Source organism: Erythrolamprus reginae, chromosome 1, assembly GCF_031021105.1.
Source record: "Erythrolamprus reginae isolate rEryReg1 chromosome 1, rEryReg1.hap1, whole genome shotgun sequence".
Classification (NCBI taxonomy): Eukaryota; Metazoa; Chordata; class Lepidosauria; order Squamata; family Dipsadidae; genus Erythrolamprus; species Erythrolamprus reginae.
Window position 1 is genome coordinate 204,495,794 of NC_091950.1, and position 23,287 is coordinate 204,519,080.

A 23,287-nucleotide genomic window follows, 5' to 3' on the forward strand; every position below is an offset into this window, starting at 1 on the left:
ACTCTAGCAAATCCCAAATGAATCTTATGAATTGGCTCAGTTGATCAAGATGACTACATTCCTAACAAGCAGTGACAGGGGGGGAAAACCTACACAGGAATCTTTCATTAAAGCCCCAGTCCTCTACATAAATGGTGTATGATCTTATTTTAAGATTATGCAGCACAAGATCCTATAAATAATGGCCAGGGCTCAATCTGGAATACCTCCTTGTTGTTTTCTTTCCAGATGCTATAATGGTGAAACTAATTGCTCATCAGCAATAGACACTTTATACGATCACAGCCAGGCTCTTTCAGAAATTAATGTCAGTTCAGTGATGCAATATTGAACATTAGGACCCAATCTCAGTTTCAAATGAATCAGGCAGTTAAAAGAGTGAAGATCCAATCTCCTGTCAATTTGGATTTCCTCATCCTAAGGAAGTTAGAAGAGTAATAGCAATTCATGTCAGGGATTCATAATGTCTGGCTATTATTAATATTCACTACACTGTGCTTAGGTTGAAAAGAAAGGAACTTGATAAAATCAAATCCTGTACTTGGGCATAGAGTTAAAGCCTATTTTACAAATGGGAGAAGTGGTACTCAACAGTATTAAAGATCAACCTTAGTGAACAAGATGTGCATATACAGCAGGGGTGAAATCCAGCAGGTTCTGGAGAACTGGTAGGGGAAATTTTGAGTAGTCTGGAGAGCCAGCAAAATATCACCTCTGGCTGGCCCCAGAGTGGGGTGGGAATGGAGATTTTGCAGTATCCTTTCCCTGCCATATTCACCAAGTTACACCACGCTCACCAAGCCATGCCCACAGAACCAGAAGTTAAAAAAAATATGGATAAAATGGCAATGGTTGTGAGTAATGGAAGTTCATATGGCACTAATTTTACCAGAGATTCCCCTGCTGAAAATTATAGACTGAACCAAAGACATCATCTATGCCACAATATTAGACCTATTAATAAGATCATGTCATTTAGCTTTTTGTTAGGGAGAAAATTAAACTTGAACAAATTAGAGTATAATGGCATGCATATAAAATCAATCCAAATCATCCAAACCAATTCTTCATTTCATATCATTGGCTTTAATCTACAGTATTTAAATTTGAAGTCTCCAAATAGAGTGTCTGAAATCTTCCTACAGAGGTAAGAGCTCTGCACCGATCCAAAAGTAGACAGAGGACCACAGCCAGTTTTTTCCCCTGTATTACTGATAATCTTATGAAGCTTCCTGTCTTGCTTTTCCATAAGGTCAGAGCCCACAATAACTTCAGAGATGGTTGCAATAATGCAGAAAATTTTAAGGAAGTACAATTTATCCTGATTTGTCTTAAAATTTTGTGATATTATTTTACCTTCTGCCACTTTAGGTTGAGGGGACAATAGGTAGATACATATATTATATACATAAATATTAGAAAATAAGAAACATAAGATTCAGAGGTGAGAAAAGAAGAAAACAGATCTATGTATAAAAATATCATTTTATTACATTCCACACAATACATTGTCAAGAATCTCAAAATTCCACAAGATATTTTCACACACAGGCAACTGAGTGATGCTGACAGTGTCACAGCTGTAAGGGGAGGAGTGAAAGGTGATGGTAAGTATTTGGGGTGGGCAGGTGAATCTTTGGTGAAAATTTAAAATGGGGTATCTCAATCAGATTAAATACATCCAGACTGGGCATATTTTTTTTATTCAGGGTGAAATAGAAAAGTCTCATGGACATATTGCACTTGTTTGCTGAGGGTGGATTGGGGAAAATCAAGAAAACCATTGAGAGGAAACAGACCATTATTCTATATTGGAGATTTCCTTTGACAAGTACCACAACTACAGAAAGTAGTTGCTAACATATGACTTCCATTCTGGAAGATGTTTTCCTAGGTCCTACAAAACCAAAAAGCAAAAAACCCAAAAGAGCAAGCACATCTTAAGAGGAGATACTGAATATTTTTTGAAATATGAGCTTTCCTTGTCCCATGGCCCTCCTTGAAGAATGTCCACCCCCTCCCCATTTTGAGATATCTGATGTGTGATCACCTAATGCTCTCACATGTCCCTCCTAATCTAGTTAAAGCTTATCAGCACACACCCTCCTTTATTTTTCACTATGCACTTTGAAGAACAATTTCTGCATTAAACAGCACTGTGTGGCATTAGCCCAGTCTAAGCAAGCATCTTGGCAGAATCCATTTGCTACATGCATCAGAGCATGCTACCTGAATAACAGGGTGGGAGGATACGACAAACATCTCTAGATAAAGGGATGCCTCTGACAGAGGGTCCCCGGCTGCTTTCGTGACCTTTGCTAATCCCACATAAATGTGGGGGTCCAGTTGTTTGGAATCTCTCCTGCACAATTCGATCAAAGGGAGTTGTTCAAGGCAGCACCCATTTTATTGCACAAGGTTCATTGATTTCTTGAGGGCTTGCACAAGAGGTACCGCTTTGGGGGAAGCTCCCACAGCCTTAAACCCCCAGCACAATAACATTTCTGCTATATATTTCTGCTATCATGAAGGCAAAAGGATGAATGGCAGTTTGAAGAAAGATGCAGCAACAATTAGTCATGACTGGATGTTTTTTCAAAAAAGCAAATACCAATGGAAATAGGATTCCATGGAAATGTATTTTGCTTGAAAATATATCTGATGGAACAATTCCAACCACCTTTGTGTATTGTAACATGTTAGTCTATATAAGGCATTTCCATTGCATTATTTCAGAGCAAATCAATAAAGAGAGGCTTACTGAGAATTCCTTTATGCCTTTTTCATTAAAAGATGCAAAGATATCTGGATTTTAGTACGCCCTTATTTCAGGAGCTTTAGGTGACAGATGTTACTACCAATATTTCAAGAAGCAACATGACAACACATACAAACTCTTATCAGTCAGCCAATAATGCAAATTTGGAGAGAGAAAACAGTTTTCTTTTGTAAATTATTAGTAAATTTCAAGGGGGAAAATCCTTACTCTTAACCCCCCCCCAAAAAACCCCCCAAATGAAATATCTCCCAAAGCGAGGTTCACTAATTAAACTAAATAAACCTCCATTTTACGGAGCTTCCAAATCCTTTGATGTACTGATATCTATGCATTATTCTAAGACTGGGTTTAACAGATAAACTTAACATTCATTACGAGCTTCTCTTTGATAAGGCAACTTTAAAAAATTTGTTTTGTTGGATTAATTCCACTACCAAAACAATGGCTATGTTTTCTTGATGTCTGGGAACACAATACTGTACAATCTGAGTTTTGACCATCACCAATATTATCTCTTTCTGGGTCCCTCCCTTCCACCGTGTGATTTTTCCTTTTCTTTTTTTAGCTTGCCACATTTAATTTGTCTTGGGCCAAGCCCTTCTTTTTTAAACCAGCCTGAGCCAGCTGACATTCTTAAAGGATCTTAGTCATAAACCCAGCCAGAGTTAGATAAGGCAACAAAAACATTGCTCACTTTGCCAAGGAAACAATTCAGCGTCTTCGGCTTTAGAAAGGTATTCCAGGAGGAAAGCCAGAATGGTACACGCAAGTCCTAAGTAATCTTCTCAGGGAGCCATACAGCCAATATCACACACATGCACACTTACATACATCGAGATATAGATATACAAGCGCACACACCTATTCTCTTGCATACCCCTCATGACTTGCTCTTGAGTTTCCTTGCAAGGTGTCTACTGGATAAAACCCAAAACCAAGTCTTTGAAAATAGAAATGAAGGAGCATTCGCTTCCAAAGACACAGGGGAACCGAGTCTCTTCCAAGATGCAGCATTATAGTTTAAGAGTTTGTCAAAGAACAAGGGATCGGTGGGGAAAGAAATATCTTGAGTTCACATATATGCTGGGCAAGGAGAAAAGTGCAAAATTGAGGCAACATATCTGAAGTTTTGTTTTGTTTTGTTTAAAATGATTGTGTTCCTGTTCCATTCTCAGCAATGCGAGCTGTGATCTTGCTCTAGTTTTATTGTTAAAGTCGGCTCCACAGCCAGAGGGGCCCCGTTGGCATAGTGGGAGGTTTTGTAGGTGATGGAGTGATCACTCTTCTTGGCCGCATAGCGGAACCGGTGGTAGTGGAGCACAAGGGCCAGCGCGACGGAGACCAGCACCAGAACAGCACCTCCGGCGGCCATAACGTAATACCAGTAGGCTGGAATGGGCTGCACTGACACCGTGTCCACTGTGGGCTCGCTCCCTGGCAGAAGGGTGCCCCCTGGGGGAGAGATAGAAGAACGTTGCTAGGTGGGAATCATGCAGGTGGATTAAAAACAACAAGCACACATATACACACACATACACATGCTCTGAGAAATTCTGTGCAATTTAAACAAGGTCTTCCATGACCGAGCTATGTAGGAATATAACTTGGGTTTTGACAAGCAGGCAAATTAAAGCATTTCATTAATAGGGGAAGAAGGGAATGATGCAAATTTTGTTAATAGCCGATAGGAACAGACACCCCCCCGCCTCCTCTCCAATCAGCCCCGTCTAGCAGCAATATATTTGTTTGTCAAGCAATGACAAAACACATCACTGTTTTAAACAAGTGACAAGAGTTTAATTGCAAAGTATGAAGAAGGTTGTGACAGGATTAGAGAAAAGATACTAGAGAGGAGAATCATGCTTCATTCCTATAGGAGAAGAAAATGGAAGAGAAGCCGGGCTTTCACAGGCCATCATGCTCCGAGTTTTCCCCAAGCCAGATTCAGTTTTGGAGTTCAGCAGAACACAGAAAATTCTACTATGATTTTTATTATCTCTAGTATGACTTTCCAAAATCATGGCTAATTAAGAGTGGACTTACGGCACAATTTGAGGAACATCCACTCTAAAATAAATTCTACTGTACATGTCAATAGGGGTTACTCCATAATAAGTGTGTCTAGGTCTGCAAATGAAGTATCATCTATATAATATTAGATTTCCACTGAGAACTGCTACAAAATCTATATTTCGCCTGTATTTTTGCCTCAGAATCTTTGACTTTCTCAAGTCTCCCTTTTTTCTGGAATGTCTGAACAACTCTCCTTAGTCTGAACTAAAGATATATTCTAATATATTCTAAATATTCTAATATATTCTAAAGCAGCGTTTCCCAACCGGTGTGCCGCGAGACACGGTCAGGTGTGCGGCGAAGCGCCTAGGGAAGCTCCAGCTAGGTGGGGCGCTGCTGGTGCCGACTTGGAGCTCCCGCTCGCAGCTGTCCCCTGGCTCCTGCTCGATGCCGCGGTTTTCGGCGCTCTCCTGCTGGGCCCCAAAGAAGGAAGGCAGGAAGAAGGAGAGCTTCATTCTTCGCGCCTTTTTCCTGCCTTCCTTCTTTGGGGCCCAGCAGGAGAGTTCCAGAAACCGCGGCATCAGGCAGGAGCCGGGGGACAGCTGCGAGTGGGAGCCCCAGGACGGAGGCACCAGCAGCGCCACGCCCAGCTGGAGCTTCCCTGGTGTCGGCGGCAAGTGTCCTTTGTGGCCCGGCGGGAGGGCACTGGCAGTGGGAGGGGGGGTGGCTGCAGCGGCCGCAGGCAGCTGTGGAGAGATGGCGGTGGCGAGAGGGAGCTCCAGGCTGCGGCGAGAGGGAGCTCTCTCTCTCTCTCTCAGCTGACTGCAAGCGGGATCCCTGACGGTGGCGGTTGGACATGCTGCTGGACATTGTACATGCTGGTGCTGCGGGCCTGGCATATACGGTGTCCAGCAGCACGTCCAGCTGCCGCCGTCAGGGCTCCCGCTTGCAGTCAGCTGAGAGAGAGGGAGAAAGAAAGAGAGACATATAAGAGAGGCAGAGAGAGAGAGAAAGAGAGACATAGTAAGAGAGGCAGAGAAAGAGAGACAGAGCGAGAAAGAGAGAGACAGCAAGAGAGGCAGAGAAAGAGAGATAGAGAAAGAGAGAGAGAAAGAGAGACATAGCAAGAGAGGCAGAGAGAGAGAAAAAGAAAGAGAGAAAAAGAGAGACTTCGCAAGAGAGGCAGAGAGAGAGAAAGAAAGAGAGACGTAGCAAGATAGACAGAGAGAGAGAAAGAGAGAAAGAGAGAGAAAGAAAGAGAGATAGCAAGAGAGGCAAAGAGAAAGAAAGAGACATATAGCAAGAGACAGTGAAAGAGAGAGAGAGAGCAAGAAAGAGAGAAAAAAGCAAGAAAGATATAGCAAGAGAAAGAAAGAGAGAGCAAGGGAGAGAGAAAGACATAGAGGAAGGGAAGGAGGGAGAGAGAAAGAGAGCAAAAAAGAGAGGAAGAAAGAAAGAGGGATGGAGAGAGAGAAAGAAGGGAAGGAAGGAAAAGAGAGAAAGAGGGAGAAATAGAGCGAAAGGGAGGAAGAGAGAGGGTTTTTTTGTCCAAACTTTTCTTTAGCCCCCCCCCCCTTCAATGTTCCCCAGGATTTTGAAAATATAAATAATGTACCGCGGCTCAAAAAAGGTTGGGAAACACTGTTCTAAAGTATGACCCAACATTAAATTAACTGATTCCCTCATCTACTCCTCCCCCTCTTCTATATCATTGCCTAGATAGAGTCCCATGCCTGGATAGTTCAAAAGACTGCAATCCACACTGTTACTGGGTAACTCATGCACCATTACCATTGAACATTGGTTGTGTCCTAAAGGCTAGAAATGCTACAAATTCTGATACAGTTGAGTTTTTTTCTTCTGCCTTATGTCTACCTTGTTTTTTACAAGATCAAAAACTAAGTACTTCCTGCAATGTTGATTAATTTGGGGACGGGAGCTGTTATCTGTTCCACATGTCTTAAATATAAGGTCAAAGGTGAATTACTGCTCAAATAAAAGGGGATTTCCTTTCTAAAAGACAGGCGTAAGATAATACTGCTTTCATTTACTATATAATATTAATCAAGTAATCAATTAAACTTAAATAAATGGCTATATAGACCAATTTTTAATATAAATGCTTATTTTGTGCAAAAGCATCCTGGGTGGGTGGGTGGAGTCTTCTGCCACTGCCACAACTGGTTTACAGAACCAGGCCGAACCGGAGCAACTCACTGCTGATCTAGCACTTATTCGGAAAAAAATCACCACTGATCTAGCTCTTATTGGGGGGGGGGAAACCTTTGGTCTTCATCTCCTGCAGACATAATGATAACATAATAGTATGGATCCAAGCAGAAATTCTCACCAATTAATTTTCATCACTAATTAAGTTTACTTCCAGTTTCCACTCAACTTAAATTGACTAGAGATACAGACTAAACCAGTCAGAACTTACCTATGCCCAGTGGAGGGCTACGAGCCAGAATGCTAAATTGCGCTCACCACCATAGCTCGTAAGTTCTTGTGGGGCCAGTGCGATTTTGCTTCCTCACCTGTGGAGAAAGCAAAATCGTGCACGGAGCCGCAGGTGCACCTGTGTTTTGGCAAGGTTTTTTTGCTTCCACACATGCTAAAACACGGGTGCGTCTGTGGCTTCGTGTGTGATTTTGCCTTCTCCACAGGTGAAGAAGCAAAATCCACAGGTGCGGAAGCAAAATCGCGCTGGCTCCGCAAGAACTTATGAGCCACGGTGTTGAGCGCAATTTAGTGTTCCGGCTTGTAGCCCACCGCTATTTATACCATATATCTAGATGAGTAGTGGGTTTTAAATCCTGTGGCTACCAGTTTGCTCATGTGTACGTGCATGCCTGTGTGTGCAGAAGCATCCCAGTTGGTAGGGCGGAGCCTCCTGCTGCCACCGCTACTGCTTCACTGAACCAGGCTGAACTGGGAGCAATCTACCCCTGATCTTAATGTATTGTTCAAAAAACTCATGTAATCGGGATTGTTTGACATGAATCTAATAAAATACACATATATAAAAAACCATTTTGCTAGAATCATTGCCCAAAGTGCTGAATAGCACAATGGAACTTAGTCTAAATAAACCAATGTAAATAGCAGTCCCTAAGATGCTATTTCAGAAATATCAGCTACCTTTTAGCTGACATTACCTCATCATCTCAAAGGGAGACAATGATTCTCCTCAGTCAGACATTGGAAAACCAAGCATCCTCATTGACATCTCTTCCTCTGTATTCAGCATCCCCCTCACTCCCAGCTGATTCTATCTTTTTATTAAATAATATTTAATAAAATAATAATGTATTTAAATATTAAACAAACAAACAAAAAAGAAAGCAGGGACATTTTCCCTTCCTCAAAATGTTTAGCTGCCAGCTTTTTAAGCAGCCCCATTAAAGGCTCTGGATACTCAGTCCTAATTTTAATACAAGGTACTTATTAATAGATTGTTTTGTGCTTAGTTTCTTTCCAATGTACAGCTATACCAGAATGGGATTTAAAACAACATTCAGAAACTTTTCCAGAATCAGAAAATGACCAATGATCCAGACATTTATAATAGAAATGGAGAGGGGATGGAGTGAGGGAGGGAAAGGGAGAGGGAGGGAGGGGAGAGAGAGGGGGGAAGGGAGGGAGGGAGAGAGGGAGGAGAGGGAAAGGGAGAGAGGGGGAGGGAGGGAGGGAGGGAGAGAGAGGTGGGGAGGTAGATCAGCATAATCATCAGCAAATGACCTTCCATTCTCTGCTGAAAAGCTATTTATTGGAAGGGGTAATGAAAGGAGACCTTTCTGCTTATCCTCCATCCTGACACAGAATGGAATCAATCAGGGGGGAGAACGTGCAACAAAGCTTCCACAGAGCCTGTTCCAGACATTGCAAGAGAGCCCTGAATGTCAAGACCCTCCAGAGAGAGTATCAGATTGCATGATCCTCTTGCCCAGCCCACCAAGAAAAAAGGGGGCTTGGGGGGGGGAAGGAAACTGCTTCTTCATCAACTCACATTGGGATTAGGAAATGGGATGCTTGATGGCCTCCAAATAATTCCATGAAGAAGTTTGAAGAGTTTTGTCTCAGGTGGATTGATACTAAGGAATAACTGGCTTTCCTTATCTTCATCTCTCTCTCTCTCTCTCTGCCCATTCCTCCATATTATCAAGACATTTTCTATATTAGCCCACCTTTCGTGAGATGTAAATTTGTGGGAGGAGAATCCAAAACTTAGAATTAGTAAAGAACATTGGTTGTCTAAAGTCTGGCGATCCTATCTTCAAGGCAAAGCCCTGATATCACAATTCTGGTGAACTCTACTGTGAATGCCTGCAGGCTCCATCAACTTTCCAATCATTCTATGTAGACTCTGACTATGCAGACTAAACCTCCGAAGTTCTAAGAAGGTGGGGTACTTCTCTGATCTATGAACTAGATTTATAAATATATTTTGTAAATGTGGCATTTTTTTTCTATTTAATAGGAATGCTGCTTTTTGTATCCCTCATGAACCAATCTGACTCTTTTCACTATGAATAATAACCAGAAAGAGAAGACTCTGCAAAGAACTCCAGAAGATTCAGCCAAAGGACATATAGAAGTCTGTGGGTTACACAGTGACAAGTCTCCATGAATCAGCCATTCAAAAGAGCAAATAAGCTCAGGGTAAAGTCTCTTTGGGGTGACAATGTATTCTAATAAAATCCAGAGCCTTGGTGAGCCCTTAAATCCTTCTTTCTCCCCAGCCTGGGAGAATTGAAGCTATTGCTGATCCCTGCCCAACTTCTCCACTTCTCTCTTTCATAAACAATATAGCCCCAAAGCTTGTTTATTGTTCTAATGACAATTATGATTTGCTTCAAATATCAGAATGAGAAGTTTAGAAAGAACACTGCTAAAAGAAACCTGAGTAATAAAATTGCCTTCTCTTTTGGAAGGATGAACAAGGGGACACTTATTTTAATGCGTGCTGAACAAGGTAAACCTCTCCACTCAGTCGCCTTGCTTTGCCACCCAGGTAGCACAAGAACAAAAACACAAATGACAATTTCATCACTAGTTACTTGTAACCAGTCAATTGGTACCTGATTGCTAATTTTAAGTTTAGATGCAGCAATGCCACTCCCAAAGTCAGGGATTCATATCCATTCAAAACAAAGCCTGTCTTTCTTTCTCAAATCTAAGCAGCGCTCTGTTCTACTAAACAGCCCATGTATTCTACTATATTCTACTGGAAGATCCTCTATATTTCATCTGCTTTAATCTTAGACATGCCAAAAGTGAAGGAAAGAGAAGTATAAGGTCCAGTGGTGGGCTCCTAAAGGAGCTCCTACTGGAAAGGTGAATTGCATGCAGCTCTGTGGCTCTGGTGCATGAGTGTGGGTTCGAGGACAATTTTGCTTCCTGCACCTGTGCATTTCTGCATGCGGAGAACCAAAAAAAACCATCACCAAAATGGAGCCCACCACTGATGGGATCCATGTTCAGTGGACTGGATGTGTCTTCTATTCAAAAGGAAGGGCATTAAAAGGTTTTGCGAAAACGGAATAACAGAGTTAGAAGGGATCTTGGAAGTCTTCTAATCCAACACTAAGATCAAGCAAGAGATCCCATACCATATCCAGTGATGGAGTGCCCACAACTTCTGGAAGCAAGTCGTTCCATTGATTAATTGTTCTATCAGGAAATTTCTCCACAATCATCTCAGATTGAATCAAGTCCCCAGCCACCTTCTGTAATATACAGAAGGATAAATATAATTTACAAGCACCTGAAGCCCCTATTTTTTTCTTTTAATCACATTGTTCTTTAGTAGAAGTAATTTGAAACAATAGGTTTGAGTTTACTATCCTACTGCTATATTCAAGTAAATACTCTAGAATGTTATGGAGTATCATATTCATTCTATCAAGAAAGTTTTCCTTTAATTCTAATACTTACAACTATGATGTAGGAATAATCAATGGATTATGGTTGAAAATGGCTGATCGATGTTGTAACATGAAGAATGGATTAAGAAGACCTTATCACAAGGATGAGAAATAGCAAGATTAGCATATAGAACAGGTGAAGACTTGGGAATTAGCCGCCCAGAGTCCTTCTGGAATTGGGCGGCATATAAATGTATGTATGCATGTACGTACGTACGTACATACGTACGTACAAACAAACAAACAAACACTAGTTGCATTTCTCAGCACTTGGTGTTGATAAAATGTTGCCCTGCATCAACAGAAAACAAACCCTTGTATGTGGTCCTTTAATATGATGAGCATCTGAGGACCCAGATTGTTGAGGGCAATATGCTTACTCTCTGTAAATCGCTCAGAGAGGACTGTAAAGCACTGTGAAGTGATATGTAAGTCTAAATTTAAATTTTACATTTTATTATTAGATTTGTAATGTATTGTATTCATGCTGTTGTAAGCCGGCCCAAGTCTTTGGAGAGGGGCGGCATACAAATCTAATAAATTATTATTATTATTATTATTATTATTATTATTATTATTAAATGCTATTTTCTCTCAAACTAAAAGGAGAGTGGGACTCTAGCAGCAATAGACAGGAAGGAAGAGAGGAAAAAATAAATAAATAAATAGAAAATCTGTAGTGCTGAATAGAAAGCATCCACATAAGTAGCTCAAGCTGTTGGCAGAAATCTCCTGGTATATAAATTTTTACATATTATATTTTCAAGATGGGCACTTTATATTTTTCTATTTAAAGCATATACCATACCTAAATATGCCAAAAACAGACAGGGTGAGCAAGTATTTGAAAACACACACCTCTTCTTGTGTACGTGTGAGAGCAAACACGGATTTGTTGTTAAGCAATGTATAAACTGAAAATGCCAGGTTGCTACTTGGAGACTGCCTCATATTTTCATTGGTGTGAGAAATTAGAAAACCGAGAAACAACCCCCCCCCCAAACACTCATTGGTTCTCTCTGTGCTCAGCTTAGCAGCACATTGGTCAGGAAAGAATAGAACATGAAAGGCTGTGAGTGTATGAAACAACATGGCTTTGCTTCCTTTTGCATAGGCAAATTTAAAGACATCAAAGGAAATCTTGCCCAGTCTCTCAAAAGATTTGCAAGTCCTTTCTAAAAGAGAAACTATCTGCCTAAGAGAGAAACAATCTGTAAAAACCTTCCTATCTTCTTCCATATGACCACATCCAAATTGTGATGCTAAGAAGAGAACATTCTGCCTTTCGGATTAAGGTGCTTCATGTAGGAAACAAGCAATGTGTGTCCAGCAATTCTCCCAACATTTGCCCAGGTTCCCACCAACCCCACATTTTCAGGAATAGTTAGGAATTCTAATTTGGTTGACTTTTTGCAAAAAGAATCCAATAAGTATTTGGAAATCAGACTGACAATCATTCAACTTAAAAGTGAGGATTATGCATTTCTCCATTAATTTTTTTTTAAAAAAAAGCAAAATAAAGCAAATCTACACACATAGAAGATTCAGATTATCAAGGAAAATATAGGATTGGATTTTACTTCATCACATCTGATCTTTTAAACAATATGGTGTGAATGTTTACACAGAAAAGCATTTATCTATATGAATCCACGTGTGTAGCCTAAGGAAGTACTGTCCAGACCTCTCCCAGAAGGTGGGGAAGCATTGGAGTTAGATATCAGGCCCTGGCTCAATTTTTTCTCAGAAAGTAAAGCTATCAATAGCTCAGGGTACCAATGTATCCCATTTGAGATGTGCAAAGCTATTCTTCCTGCCTAAAAGATATTGTTCTCCTTTATTTTAAGTATTCAAAACAAAAAATCATCATACACTTGCATTTCTAAATCAGGATGGATAAGTAGTTCTAGTGCAACAGACTTTTAAATCAGTCTTATGTTTCAAACATAGCACAATACCAAAATCTTTCTAATTAAATTTGAAGTGGTTTGAGCCAAAAGGTTGCCAATACTCCTTGTCCATTCCATGCAATGAGGGTTTTTAACAGCAAATTTTAAAAGTCCAATAAATGCTGCACATATCTAAGCTTTTGTAGTTATCTCTCACCAATCAACAAACATGAAATGATCACTTTATTCATCATTCATTTTGCCTTACAGCATCTATATAGCATCTTTGCAACATTAGCACAACAGTCACGGTTGCTATGCACAAAACAACGAAGTTTGAGATTAAACTATTACACTACTTTCAATTAGGAAAATAAGCCAACAATCATGCCAAGATTGCTTTAAAAAACTCCCCTTCTTCAACTTAAAAGTTTTGAAGGTCAATATACCTTTCATACTTGGCTATAGCAGACTTTCTACTAGGCTCTAAATCTTAATGCGCAAGGACTTTGCAAACTATTTTTCAGAAGCAAGCCAGCTTCTCCCAACTACTCAAAGTACATTTCTTCTGGAAGTCACAGCCAGCAATGTCTGGCAATATGTTGCCAATAGCCTGAAATTGCTAAAGGAAGGACTATCTATCCATTAATCAATGCAACAAAAATGATTTAATCTGCACTGAAAGCTTTTGGAAATGAATCCTCCTTTATTTTGGCCACACTAGAGTTTTGCACTTGACAGGGGAAAGGCCCTGTGAAACAAAACGAAAATTTCTCCCAGATTAAAAAAGAGATGCTTGGCTTTCTCCCTCCATCCTTCCTGACAGATACACAACAGCACATCTCCACTGATTCAGAATCAAGTTCAATGAGCAGGACAATCTCTCTGCATTCCGTTCCCCCTTTGCTCCCTTCTACAAGTTTTATCAATCTAAGTCATCCCATTTTCTTTTCTTCAGGCCAGCATTAAGCTATTAAATGCACCATTTCACCCTTCTTCTCTCTGACTAAATGTCAGCCTTCAAACTCAGGGTGACAGTTGTTTCTCTGTTGCAGTTCCCTCCTCCCCTACACCTGCTATGGTCCCTGCCTCAGCACTTGTGCTAAAAACATAATGCTAAATATTCATCACTGCCACCTCACTGCACTTCTAATTCACTTTGATTTGGAGGTTAAGCCTCTCTGTGGTGGCCATTTATTCCCTCCTCTTATATCTTAAAGCTTCACTGCTCCTTGCCTGGTGTTGCAGACGGAGAGGGGTTCATTTGCATCTTTATGATCTCTATTATTAGATGGTCTGATTCCTAAAACAGCTAGATGTAACTTCTGTACTAGCCCTGCAATGCAGCTTTAGCATTCTTACTATTCAGATCTGGGCAACTTTACAAAGACCATCTTTAATTTTATCCACATTTACTAGTGGCTAGTGTAGGATTACTATATCCAGGCTGCAAAAATCTATACGGCTATTAGTTGGGAGCAAACAGATACAATTTTTTAAAACTCTACTGTCCTTCAATGGACATCTGGATTTCTGAAACCCTAACAGAATAGCCCTAAGTGAGGTTGCTGTACATGAAGAAGGCTTTGTGGGTTGTTTTTGTGCTTTTTTTTCCTTTAATTTTTTTTTTTAGTGTAAGAAATCTACTCAAACCTTTTTTTAAAAAAAAAACTTTTCTAGCAGGAAGCTGAGCACCTGTAACTTGACAATTTGCTACCAAATATTGTTGGTAGAGTCCCTGAGTTTTTGAAAATTTCAGAGCGACATGTGGCCTTGAATTACCCATAGCTACAGTATTAGATATCCTTTTCAAGGCAGCATTTCTAGATGATTTTCAATTAAGCTGCACAACAGAGTTAAAGAGGTTTTGTTGTCATCACTTCTGAACCACAAAGAGAGGACAGAATATATGTTTCAACTCCCATTCATCTTAACACAGATACCTATGTGTGACCATCTTCCAAATAATCAGTGCAGGATTTGCACTCGATGCAGGCCATTTTACCTTTTAGGTATATGAAAAGAAGAAATTCAGTGGAAGAAGCATTTGCTACCCCAATGAGCTGAACTTAGGCAGAATTGTTAAAGAGAGATGTAGCTTTTTTTTTTTAAAGGTAAAGCAATAAGTTGCAAAGTGTGGGTTGAACTTCCCAGGATATTGCGCAAGTAAAAGCATGCTTGCCCTTCCCCCAAAGACATCTTCCAATTGACATGAAGTGAGAATGCACATACAGATAGAAGGACACACACTCATTATTTTTATTTATCAAATTCACAAACCACCCATCTCACTCAGAAAATGATTCGCTAGGGTGTTGATACATAAAAGCAAGCAGATCTGTACAATTTTAAAAACATTCTGCAAGCATTCTTATAACTGAAACTGGCTCAAGATATTTTAGGAAATTAATTCTGCATTTTATATATTTTTTAAATCCTCTCACTTAGATTCTATCATACTTAAAAGCTTTTTATTTGCATAGCAATTTTGTGTTAGTTTTGTTTGGTTGCATCTCACTTTCTGCACACACATTCATTTTTAAGTATTAAAAAAAAATCAGAAAATAAACCATGCAGCAAAATAAAGGCAGGAAGAAGAACTGCATTTTTACCTGAAATTTCAAATGTATGTTCTCCAGGAAAAGCTGCAATGGGTTCTGTAAATAAAAAGAAGAGCTGAAAGTGAGTGTTTCCATCAGCAAATTATAGATCCTGAAGATAGTAACCCACATGATCACAGACAGGGAGTATCTTGAAACCTCTAATCTTCAAGAACCTCTTTTTCAATTTGTACAAGTGGTGGACAATTTTTTCAGAGGTGGGGTGAGATCTTCTGTATTCAATGAGGATAACTCTCTAAAAATATGTTTGTGATAGCAGGCTTTCCACTAGGCCGATCATAATAGGATGTGTTCTAGCAATAGAAACACAATTGCAATTGTATTTTCTTTTCATTTTTGGCCAGAAGATAGAATGCTAGGTGATAACAAAACTGATAACGGACTGAAGCAGTGTTGATTGCAAAGCACACGTAGTATCTCAGAGAGTGTCTACATCTGTCATCCTCTCCTAGCTCACAGGTAGTTTGGAGGATAAAATGGATTAATCTTATGGATACCACCATTGTCATACACTAAAGATTCAATATGCTATATTGATTCATAACTTGGTCCCATTTGATATAGTGAATATTTATAATAGCTCCTAAAACACAGTACATGCTAAATGCCACCAACAATGGTGTTGTGCCTTCCTTGAGGAATAACACAAGACATAGGCAGGGAAGCAAAGGAAATCCTCCTTCCTTTCTCCACATATCTCTCGTTTTTGGAAAAGGCAGGTATGTGAATCCTTCAAGTTTTAAAAATGAGGTAATAAAATTACTGGAGTGGTAAGCAGGAGTCATTACAAATCACTAATGTTAAATATTAAAATAAGATGGGAGGATATGATAACAGTTTTCATATATTGGAAAGCTTTTCCAAAAGAAGGAAAGGAAAAAGAAAAATACCTGGAAAAGATATTGAAGATGTCATTTCATTTATAATGAGCACCAGGAAGTGCTTTCTAAAGCACACACTATTATGTATGGCAATGTCTGTTTATGAAAGTTTAAAGCAGGGATCCTAATTATATCTTAGAGATGGTTAGAGATATTGACCTTTTCCTCCTCAAAATAGGAGTAATGTGATTTATACGCAGGTGTTTTTTATGACTTTAATCACTCAAGGCCACCCATCTCATGACAGTGATTCTGGGTAGCAAACAGAGAATAAAAACAATTTTCAAAAAATGTGCAACAACAAATACAATTGTTCAGCCCCAAATTCAGCATATATGAGCTTACTTTAGCTTACAAATATAGACAGTAGGTTTGACAATTTAAATGGAGAGTAGGGATTGCAATTTCCTTCATCTAATCTTTCACCAGCCTCACCCATTCTTTTTTTTTTTAGTTCTCCTCTATAGGATTCCCCAGCCTGAAAGACATTCAAAATACTGAAACAGAAATAAATACTTAACATAAATAATTCATTACTAGCTCTTGGGAAAGGGGGAAGAAACCACCAATGTCTTTCACTGATTCTTTTCCTAAACAATTATTTATTTTATTATTATTTTTAGATGACTTCTGTATTACATTTGGAAATGGGAGTTCTTTGGTTTAACTAAGGTTTCAATGGAGTGCTATGAAATATTCAACCAGTCTAAAAAAGAAAGTGAGAGGTCTCTGAAAAAGAAAAATAGTAATATTGTGAGCTATTAGATGCTTTCCTCAAGTTGAAAAGGAATTTGATAACAGTGACCCCTCTATTATCGCGAGGGTTCCCTTCCAAGACCCCTCGCGACAATTGATTTTTCGCGATGTAGGGTTGCGGAAGTAAAAACACCATCTGCGCATGCGCGCCCTTTTTTTCTATGGCCGCGCATGCGTAGATGGTGGAGTTTGCGTTCCCCGCCGCCCACGCAAAGGGGAAACCCCGATTCGGCTCCTCGCTGCTGCTGCGCTACCAAGCACATCAGCTGCTGGGCGGCCGAAGGAACCTTCCCTGGGTCTTCCCGGCCGCCCACGCAAAGGGGAAACCCCGGCTCCTCGCTGATGCCCGCCGCTCGCCCGCCCGCCAGCAAGAGGGGGAAGACCCAGGGAAGGTTCCTTTGGCCGCCCAGCAGCTGATCTGCTCGGCGCAATAGCAGCGAGCAGATGAAGATCGGGGTTTCCCAGCCGCCCATGCAAAGGGGAAACCCCAGCTCCTCGCTGATAACCCCGCTCGCCCGCCCGCCGCCCGCCAGCAAGAGGGGGAGAGATAGAGAAAGAGAGAGAAGGAAAGAAAGAGATGAGAGAGGGAGGAAGAGAGTGTGAGAGAGGAAGAAGCAAGATAGAGAAAGAGAGAGAGAGAGAAAGATGAGAAAGGAAGGAAGAGAGTGACGTCATCGGGTGGGAAAAATCACGATATAGCGTTTCGCGAAGATCGAGATCACAAAAATCGAGGGATCACTGTACTTTTCTGGATTACAATTTTAAAACAGAAGGTTGTCAATTTCTTTTTACAGTTCTGTGGGGTGTCTCTGTGTGTGATTATGTATACGCAAGTATGTTTCGAATACTAAATGGTTTAACAGAAACATCAGTGAAACATTTAAGCTTGATTTTTTTTTTAAACTAGATATTGCCTTTAAAAACTATTATGAGAAGAAAACCCTGAGACAAATAGGAGCATTAGATGGGGCACTTTACAATTAAAAATGGTGTAAAGAAAAGGATTAAACACTCACCATCTCAAGACCCCATCTCAAACCTCCCCATTACTTTTATTCAGTGAAGGGTTACCAAAAATTTTACTACCACACTGTGGGCGTGGCTTATGCAGGACACCCTGCATTTTCTTTCAACATTATTCAGTGCAAATTGGGTGCTCTGGAGTGGAGCTCGCTTTTGCTACCCCACTGCATTTCTCCCTGTCTGAGCAGTAGCCCCCTATGCTTTTATTCCTTTAGAAATGCTCCAATTTGTGGAACTGCAGATTCTTCAAGCAACTTCCCACTTTACTCAACAAATCAAACAGCTATGCGAATAGCAAACCAATGCTAATCTGGGAAGCAAACATTCAAGCATATGTATAAGTCTACAGAACCAGATTCTCAAAAGCTGGAAAGGACATGCATTTATTGTAAACATGAAAATTGCACCTGGCATGTAAATGTTTAGAAGATTTTTAAGTCATTACCTGCAATGGTAAGAAATATTTACTTACACTGCAATACATAACTCCTAAGGAATACAACTGTGAGCCAGTTTTGTGTTTTGGTTAAGGTGCCAGGATCCAACTAAAATTTTAAGAAGTTGCCTTTTTTAAAAGCTACCTGTGGAATTTATTTTCTTGTCTTGTTTACCTAATGGGATTGAATTAGGGAGGTATCTACCATTTCTGAATGTTATAATGTTCTCGACTTTTAAAATATCTCAGTTCCTTTTGCTTAGGTAACAGATCATCCAGAGGGCTATTATATGCTATTATATGCTATCAAGGCCAGTGTCTTTCTCAGGACTTCAACTACAGCTACCAATTCTGCGCTGCAAACCAGGGGTGGGTTTTAAATTACCTTGCTGCTGGTTTGCTTCCTCCTGCGCCCCATGGGTACACTGAAAACCCAGTTTCTGAGCATGCGTAAAAGCAAAAATCAGCTTCTGCACATGCACAGAAGTAAAAAAACAAGAGAGCCAGTTAGCGGGCATGGCCGGCTGTGATCACTCCCAGTTCAGCAAGCAGGGGGAAATTCCTACTACTGGTTCTATAGAACTGGTCTGAACTGGGAGCAATCCACCTCTGCTGCAAACCTACAAACAGCCATTAGCCAGCAGCCAAGAAAAACACAAAAATTTAACACTGCTGACATTTACTGGTTGCCTGGATTTTTTGCAGCCAAGAGTTTTTCTTCAACTGATGATGTCAAAGATAGGTACAAGTATTTGTGTGAAAGCAGAATGACTGATACATTTTTAGGAGTTTAAAATATTACATTTTTATTTACCTGCTTGTAAATGTGAGTTCTCATATCACCACCCTTCTCTGGTAGATTAATTTCCTATTAATAAGAGTTTCTATTGATCTCATCAGTCTTTTATAAGTATACAGTGCTGGCTGATGACTAATTTAGCTCCTGGATATTTTTCTTTGGTAATATTATTATGAACAGTCCATGCCATTGCAGAGAAACACATTAATCTCTCACTGTGTGGATAGGAAGAACCATCAGTACCAGCTTTTCCTAGGCACTCTTGCTCCCTGACTTCCTCCAGAAGGAGAGAATAGGCTAAACAGATGGGCGAGACTTGCTTTAATGCAGCCAGGGTTCTGTCTGCTTAACAACTTTAAGATAAGATTGCCTGCAGAGTTGATTGCTATGTGACCTCTTAGCCACAACTGTAGAAGAATCATTTGAACATAAGAGCTATTGAACCAGGATGCTATTTGCTGGAGAGTAACCCATTCCTATTAATTTTGCCCCACTGCTCCTTGCTAGTCTGGAATTGTGTAATATATATGCTGCAGGGGAGATACAGGTTGTCCTACATGCCACCATCATCCCACAACCACCCATGTGCAAAACAATTGGCATTCTGATTGTTTCTGGCTTATTCCACACTATTGGAGAGGGTCATGGGATTCTTAACAAAAAATAAAAAAATAAAAAACTTCCTGTCATTCAGAAAAAATTAATTTAAAAAATCCTTCAGAGAGGAGTTATACCTTAGCCTTACTTCTAATATACAGTACTGATTATATGAGCAAGATTTTCTGTCCATATGACAGGACGCTCAGAGCAGAGTTTTTGTAAATCATGCCTGAGCAATTTTTCTCTGGGGGAGGGGAGGCAAATGGAGATGGCACTTAGCAATGCTTCTACATCCCCATTGAAAGCCAAGACCCCCTGGTTTGCTTTGGTGTTAATTGGAAGATTGAATGCATGGCTTAGGAACTATGTGAAGGCTCCATCTCATGAAATAGGCATCTTAGGAAGGCCAATTGGAGTATTTCAATTTCTCAGCTAGCAGAAATATGGAGAAACATGAAATATTTCATATTTCCCAGCTAGCATTTGTTATAACAGTGAAAAGTGAGTATCCGTGGCTAATTTGCATGAACATGATCAACTTGCCATCTGGAACAGTCATCACAGAGATGCAACTGCAAGCAGTCCTCAGATGCTACTATTCTTTTGTATGAAAATGAACTATAAGTTAGTGGGGAAAACCCTACTCCATATCATTACAGCAGAAGTGCTATAGTTCAAATGGATAGTTTTATACACTCTATATTTCTATGCTTATTATGTGGGGCAAGGAGAATTACGTCAGAAATAAGATTTCTCCCTCCTTCAACTTGCCAATTCTATTGTTTACAGATGAGTTTTTGCTTCTTATTACAGATTAAATTTCTCCTTACATACCCATGCAGTTCTCCAAAGAAGTATCAGTGCCTATTCGGACATCATCAATGGCAATGTCTCCTGAATGACCATTGTTTATGGTGCCTTCAAATACAATCTAGGGGTGAAAATAGACAGAATAGTAAATCCACATACCACCTTTGCATATTTCAAAGTAAGGGATTAAAGTTATCAGATTTCTTAGGGTTTAGAAGATTTCAACTCACAAAAAAGGTAGTAAAGCTCAAGAGAACCCTTCAAATGTATCCATTATCGCCAATTCCTCGAAAGTTAGTTTTTTTCTTTTAAAAGTTACTTGGAGTGGAAATAAATATTGGCTGCCCACCATTCTTTTTGACCAAGCTAAAGGCTCAGCAATCTTCACCTTCTCCTAATCCATTCTAGCTCTCTTCATCTTTCTCCAGCTTTTGACATCCTACAGAAATTTATTTAAATTAGTGCCTTAATTAAATTTTACATTATTTCTCTGATAAGACACAAATGAGTGCAAAAAAAAAAATCATAACCTTCTGGGAGCTAGTAAAAAAACTTTACCCTAACATAATCTTGTATTTGGTTCTAAAATTGCTGTAGTTTTAACAATTTCATATTGTATATTATTTATTCATTGATAATTTAATATCAGTAAACTGCCTAGAGTCCAGTAGGTCTCATTAAACAAATAAGGAAATAAATTTATAATAATAATAATAACAACAGCAGCAGCAGCAGCAACAACAGAGTTGGAAGAGACCTTGGAGGTCTTCTAGTCGAAGCCCCTGCTTAGAAAGGAAACACTATACCACTTCAGACAAATGGTTATCCAACATCTTTTTTAAAACTTCCAATGTTGGAGCATTCACAACTTCTGGAGGCAAGCTGTTCCACTGATTCTAACTGTCAGGAAATTTCTCCTTAGTTCTAAGTTGCTTCTCTTTGTTTAGTTTCCACCCATTGCTTCTTGTTCTATCCTCAGGTGCTTTGGAGAATAGTTTGACTTCGTCTTCTTTGTAGCAATCCCTGAGATATTGGAAAACTGCTATCATGTCTCCCCTAGTCCTTTTCATTAAACTAGACATGCCAGTTCCTGCAACCCTTCTTCATGTTTTAGCCTCCAGTTCCCTAATCATCTTTTGCTCTTTTCTGCATTCTTTCTAGAGTGCTCTTTTTTACACTCTTTTTGCATCGTGATGAATGAATGCAGTATTCCAAGTGTGGCCTTACTAAGGCATTATAAAGTGGTATTAGCATTTCACGTGATCTTGATTCTATCCCTCTGTTAATACAGCCTAGAACGGTGTTGGCTTTTTTGGCAGCTGCTGCACACTGCTGGCTCATATTTAAATGGTTGTCCACTAGGACTCCAAGATCCTTCTCACAGTTACTACTGTTGAGCCAGGTATCACATATAATGTACCTGTGCATTTTTTTTCTTGCCAAAATGTAGAACCTTACTTGTTGATTTGGAAATAAAGAACTTGAACATAAACCTCAAATACACTACATATATATCTAGTGGGCAAACACCAGAAAACATAACTTGTTTTCATTGTGGTTCTTCATCTTTGCTCCCATCTCAAGGTCCAGCTTGACTAATCTTCCAAGAAAATAGTATGGATTTGGGAGTGTGATGAGATGAATCTATGCATAGTTTCCATTAAGTTTGGGCAATGATAAGACTCATGGAGGGATTCTAGCAAAGAATGTTTAATGTTTAACAAGATTTGTCTGCCACCCAACTCCAGTGTACTCTGGGCGGCTAACAACATATAAAGACAATATAAAAATTACAGTACCAAAAATAAAATACAGAAACAGTCAATGACCCTATTCAAACATTCAGTCATTCATGGTCCCAGGTCCGCCGGAAAAAACAGGTCTTAATGGTTTTCCAGAAGGCTGGTAGGGCAGGGACAGTGCGAATCTCCAAGGGCAATTGGTTGTAAAGGGTCGGAACTGCCACAGAGAAGGCTCTTCCCCATTGCTCCGCTAACCAACATTGTTTGGCAGATGGGAGACGGAGAAGGCCAACTCTATGGGCCCTTATTGGCCGCAGGGAAGTGTGAGTATAGGCAGTCCTATAAATAGTCTGGTCCTAAGAAGCAGAAATACTGAAATATCAAAAAAAGATCCCAAATAGCTCGCCTGGACTTTGGACCATATCCAAGTTCAGTTTTGTTACTGACTATGAATGAATAGTTTGCACCCCATGCTAATTTTGTACAAAAAACTGCAAAGAGAAGAAAGAAAACCAAGCAAACAAACTAAGAGCTTCATTCTATATTCCAGCTAATTTTGCAATATAGGCAAACATGCCTGTCAGGTTTAATTTCCACACTTTATTTTAAAACTGAGACTGGCATTTTCATCAAAATGCTTCAGTATGGTGAAAGGAAACACAATGCGGGTTAGTGAAAAACAATAGGGTAGGCGGGGAATGCTTCTGAATTGTTGGGAGCAGCGGCAAATACAGGTCGACAAGAAGTTTCTGACTTTATATTCATATCAAATTTAAATTGCTTTTATAATTATTTCTCTTCCCAAGAAGCCCTGGCTGCTGCTGCATATCTGTCAAGGTTAGACTACTAATCTCTGATAGGGAATTTAAAACATCCTACAAAACAAATATTGTAGGAATTTTCATAGGGAGGAAACTGGGTTGTTAAATAGCACAGATAGTGCTTGACTTATAACCACAATCGAGACCAGAATTTCCATTGCTAAGCCAGACAGTTGTTAAGTGAGTCATG

At 39.8% G+C, this 23,287-nt stretch overlaps 1 protein-coding gene across 1 annotated transcript in view; it reads right to left on the bottom strand.

Annotated features, from left to right (window-relative positions):
* Nucleotides 1-1,467: 1,467 nt before the first annotated feature.
* The window catches only part of NRP2 (neuropilin 2), a gene marked incomplete at its 5' end in the record, with an annotated part of 101,374 nt that continues 79,554 nt past the window's right edge, over nucleotides 1,468-23,287 (bottom strand). The window contains 3 exon segments of the mRNA XM_070757322.1: nucleotides 1,468-4,231; nucleotides 15,221-15,265; nucleotides 20,559-20,655. Of these exon segments, the coding sequence (XP_070613423.1) occupies nucleotides 3,951-4,231; nucleotides 15,221-15,265; nucleotides 20,559-20,655 (423 nt within the window).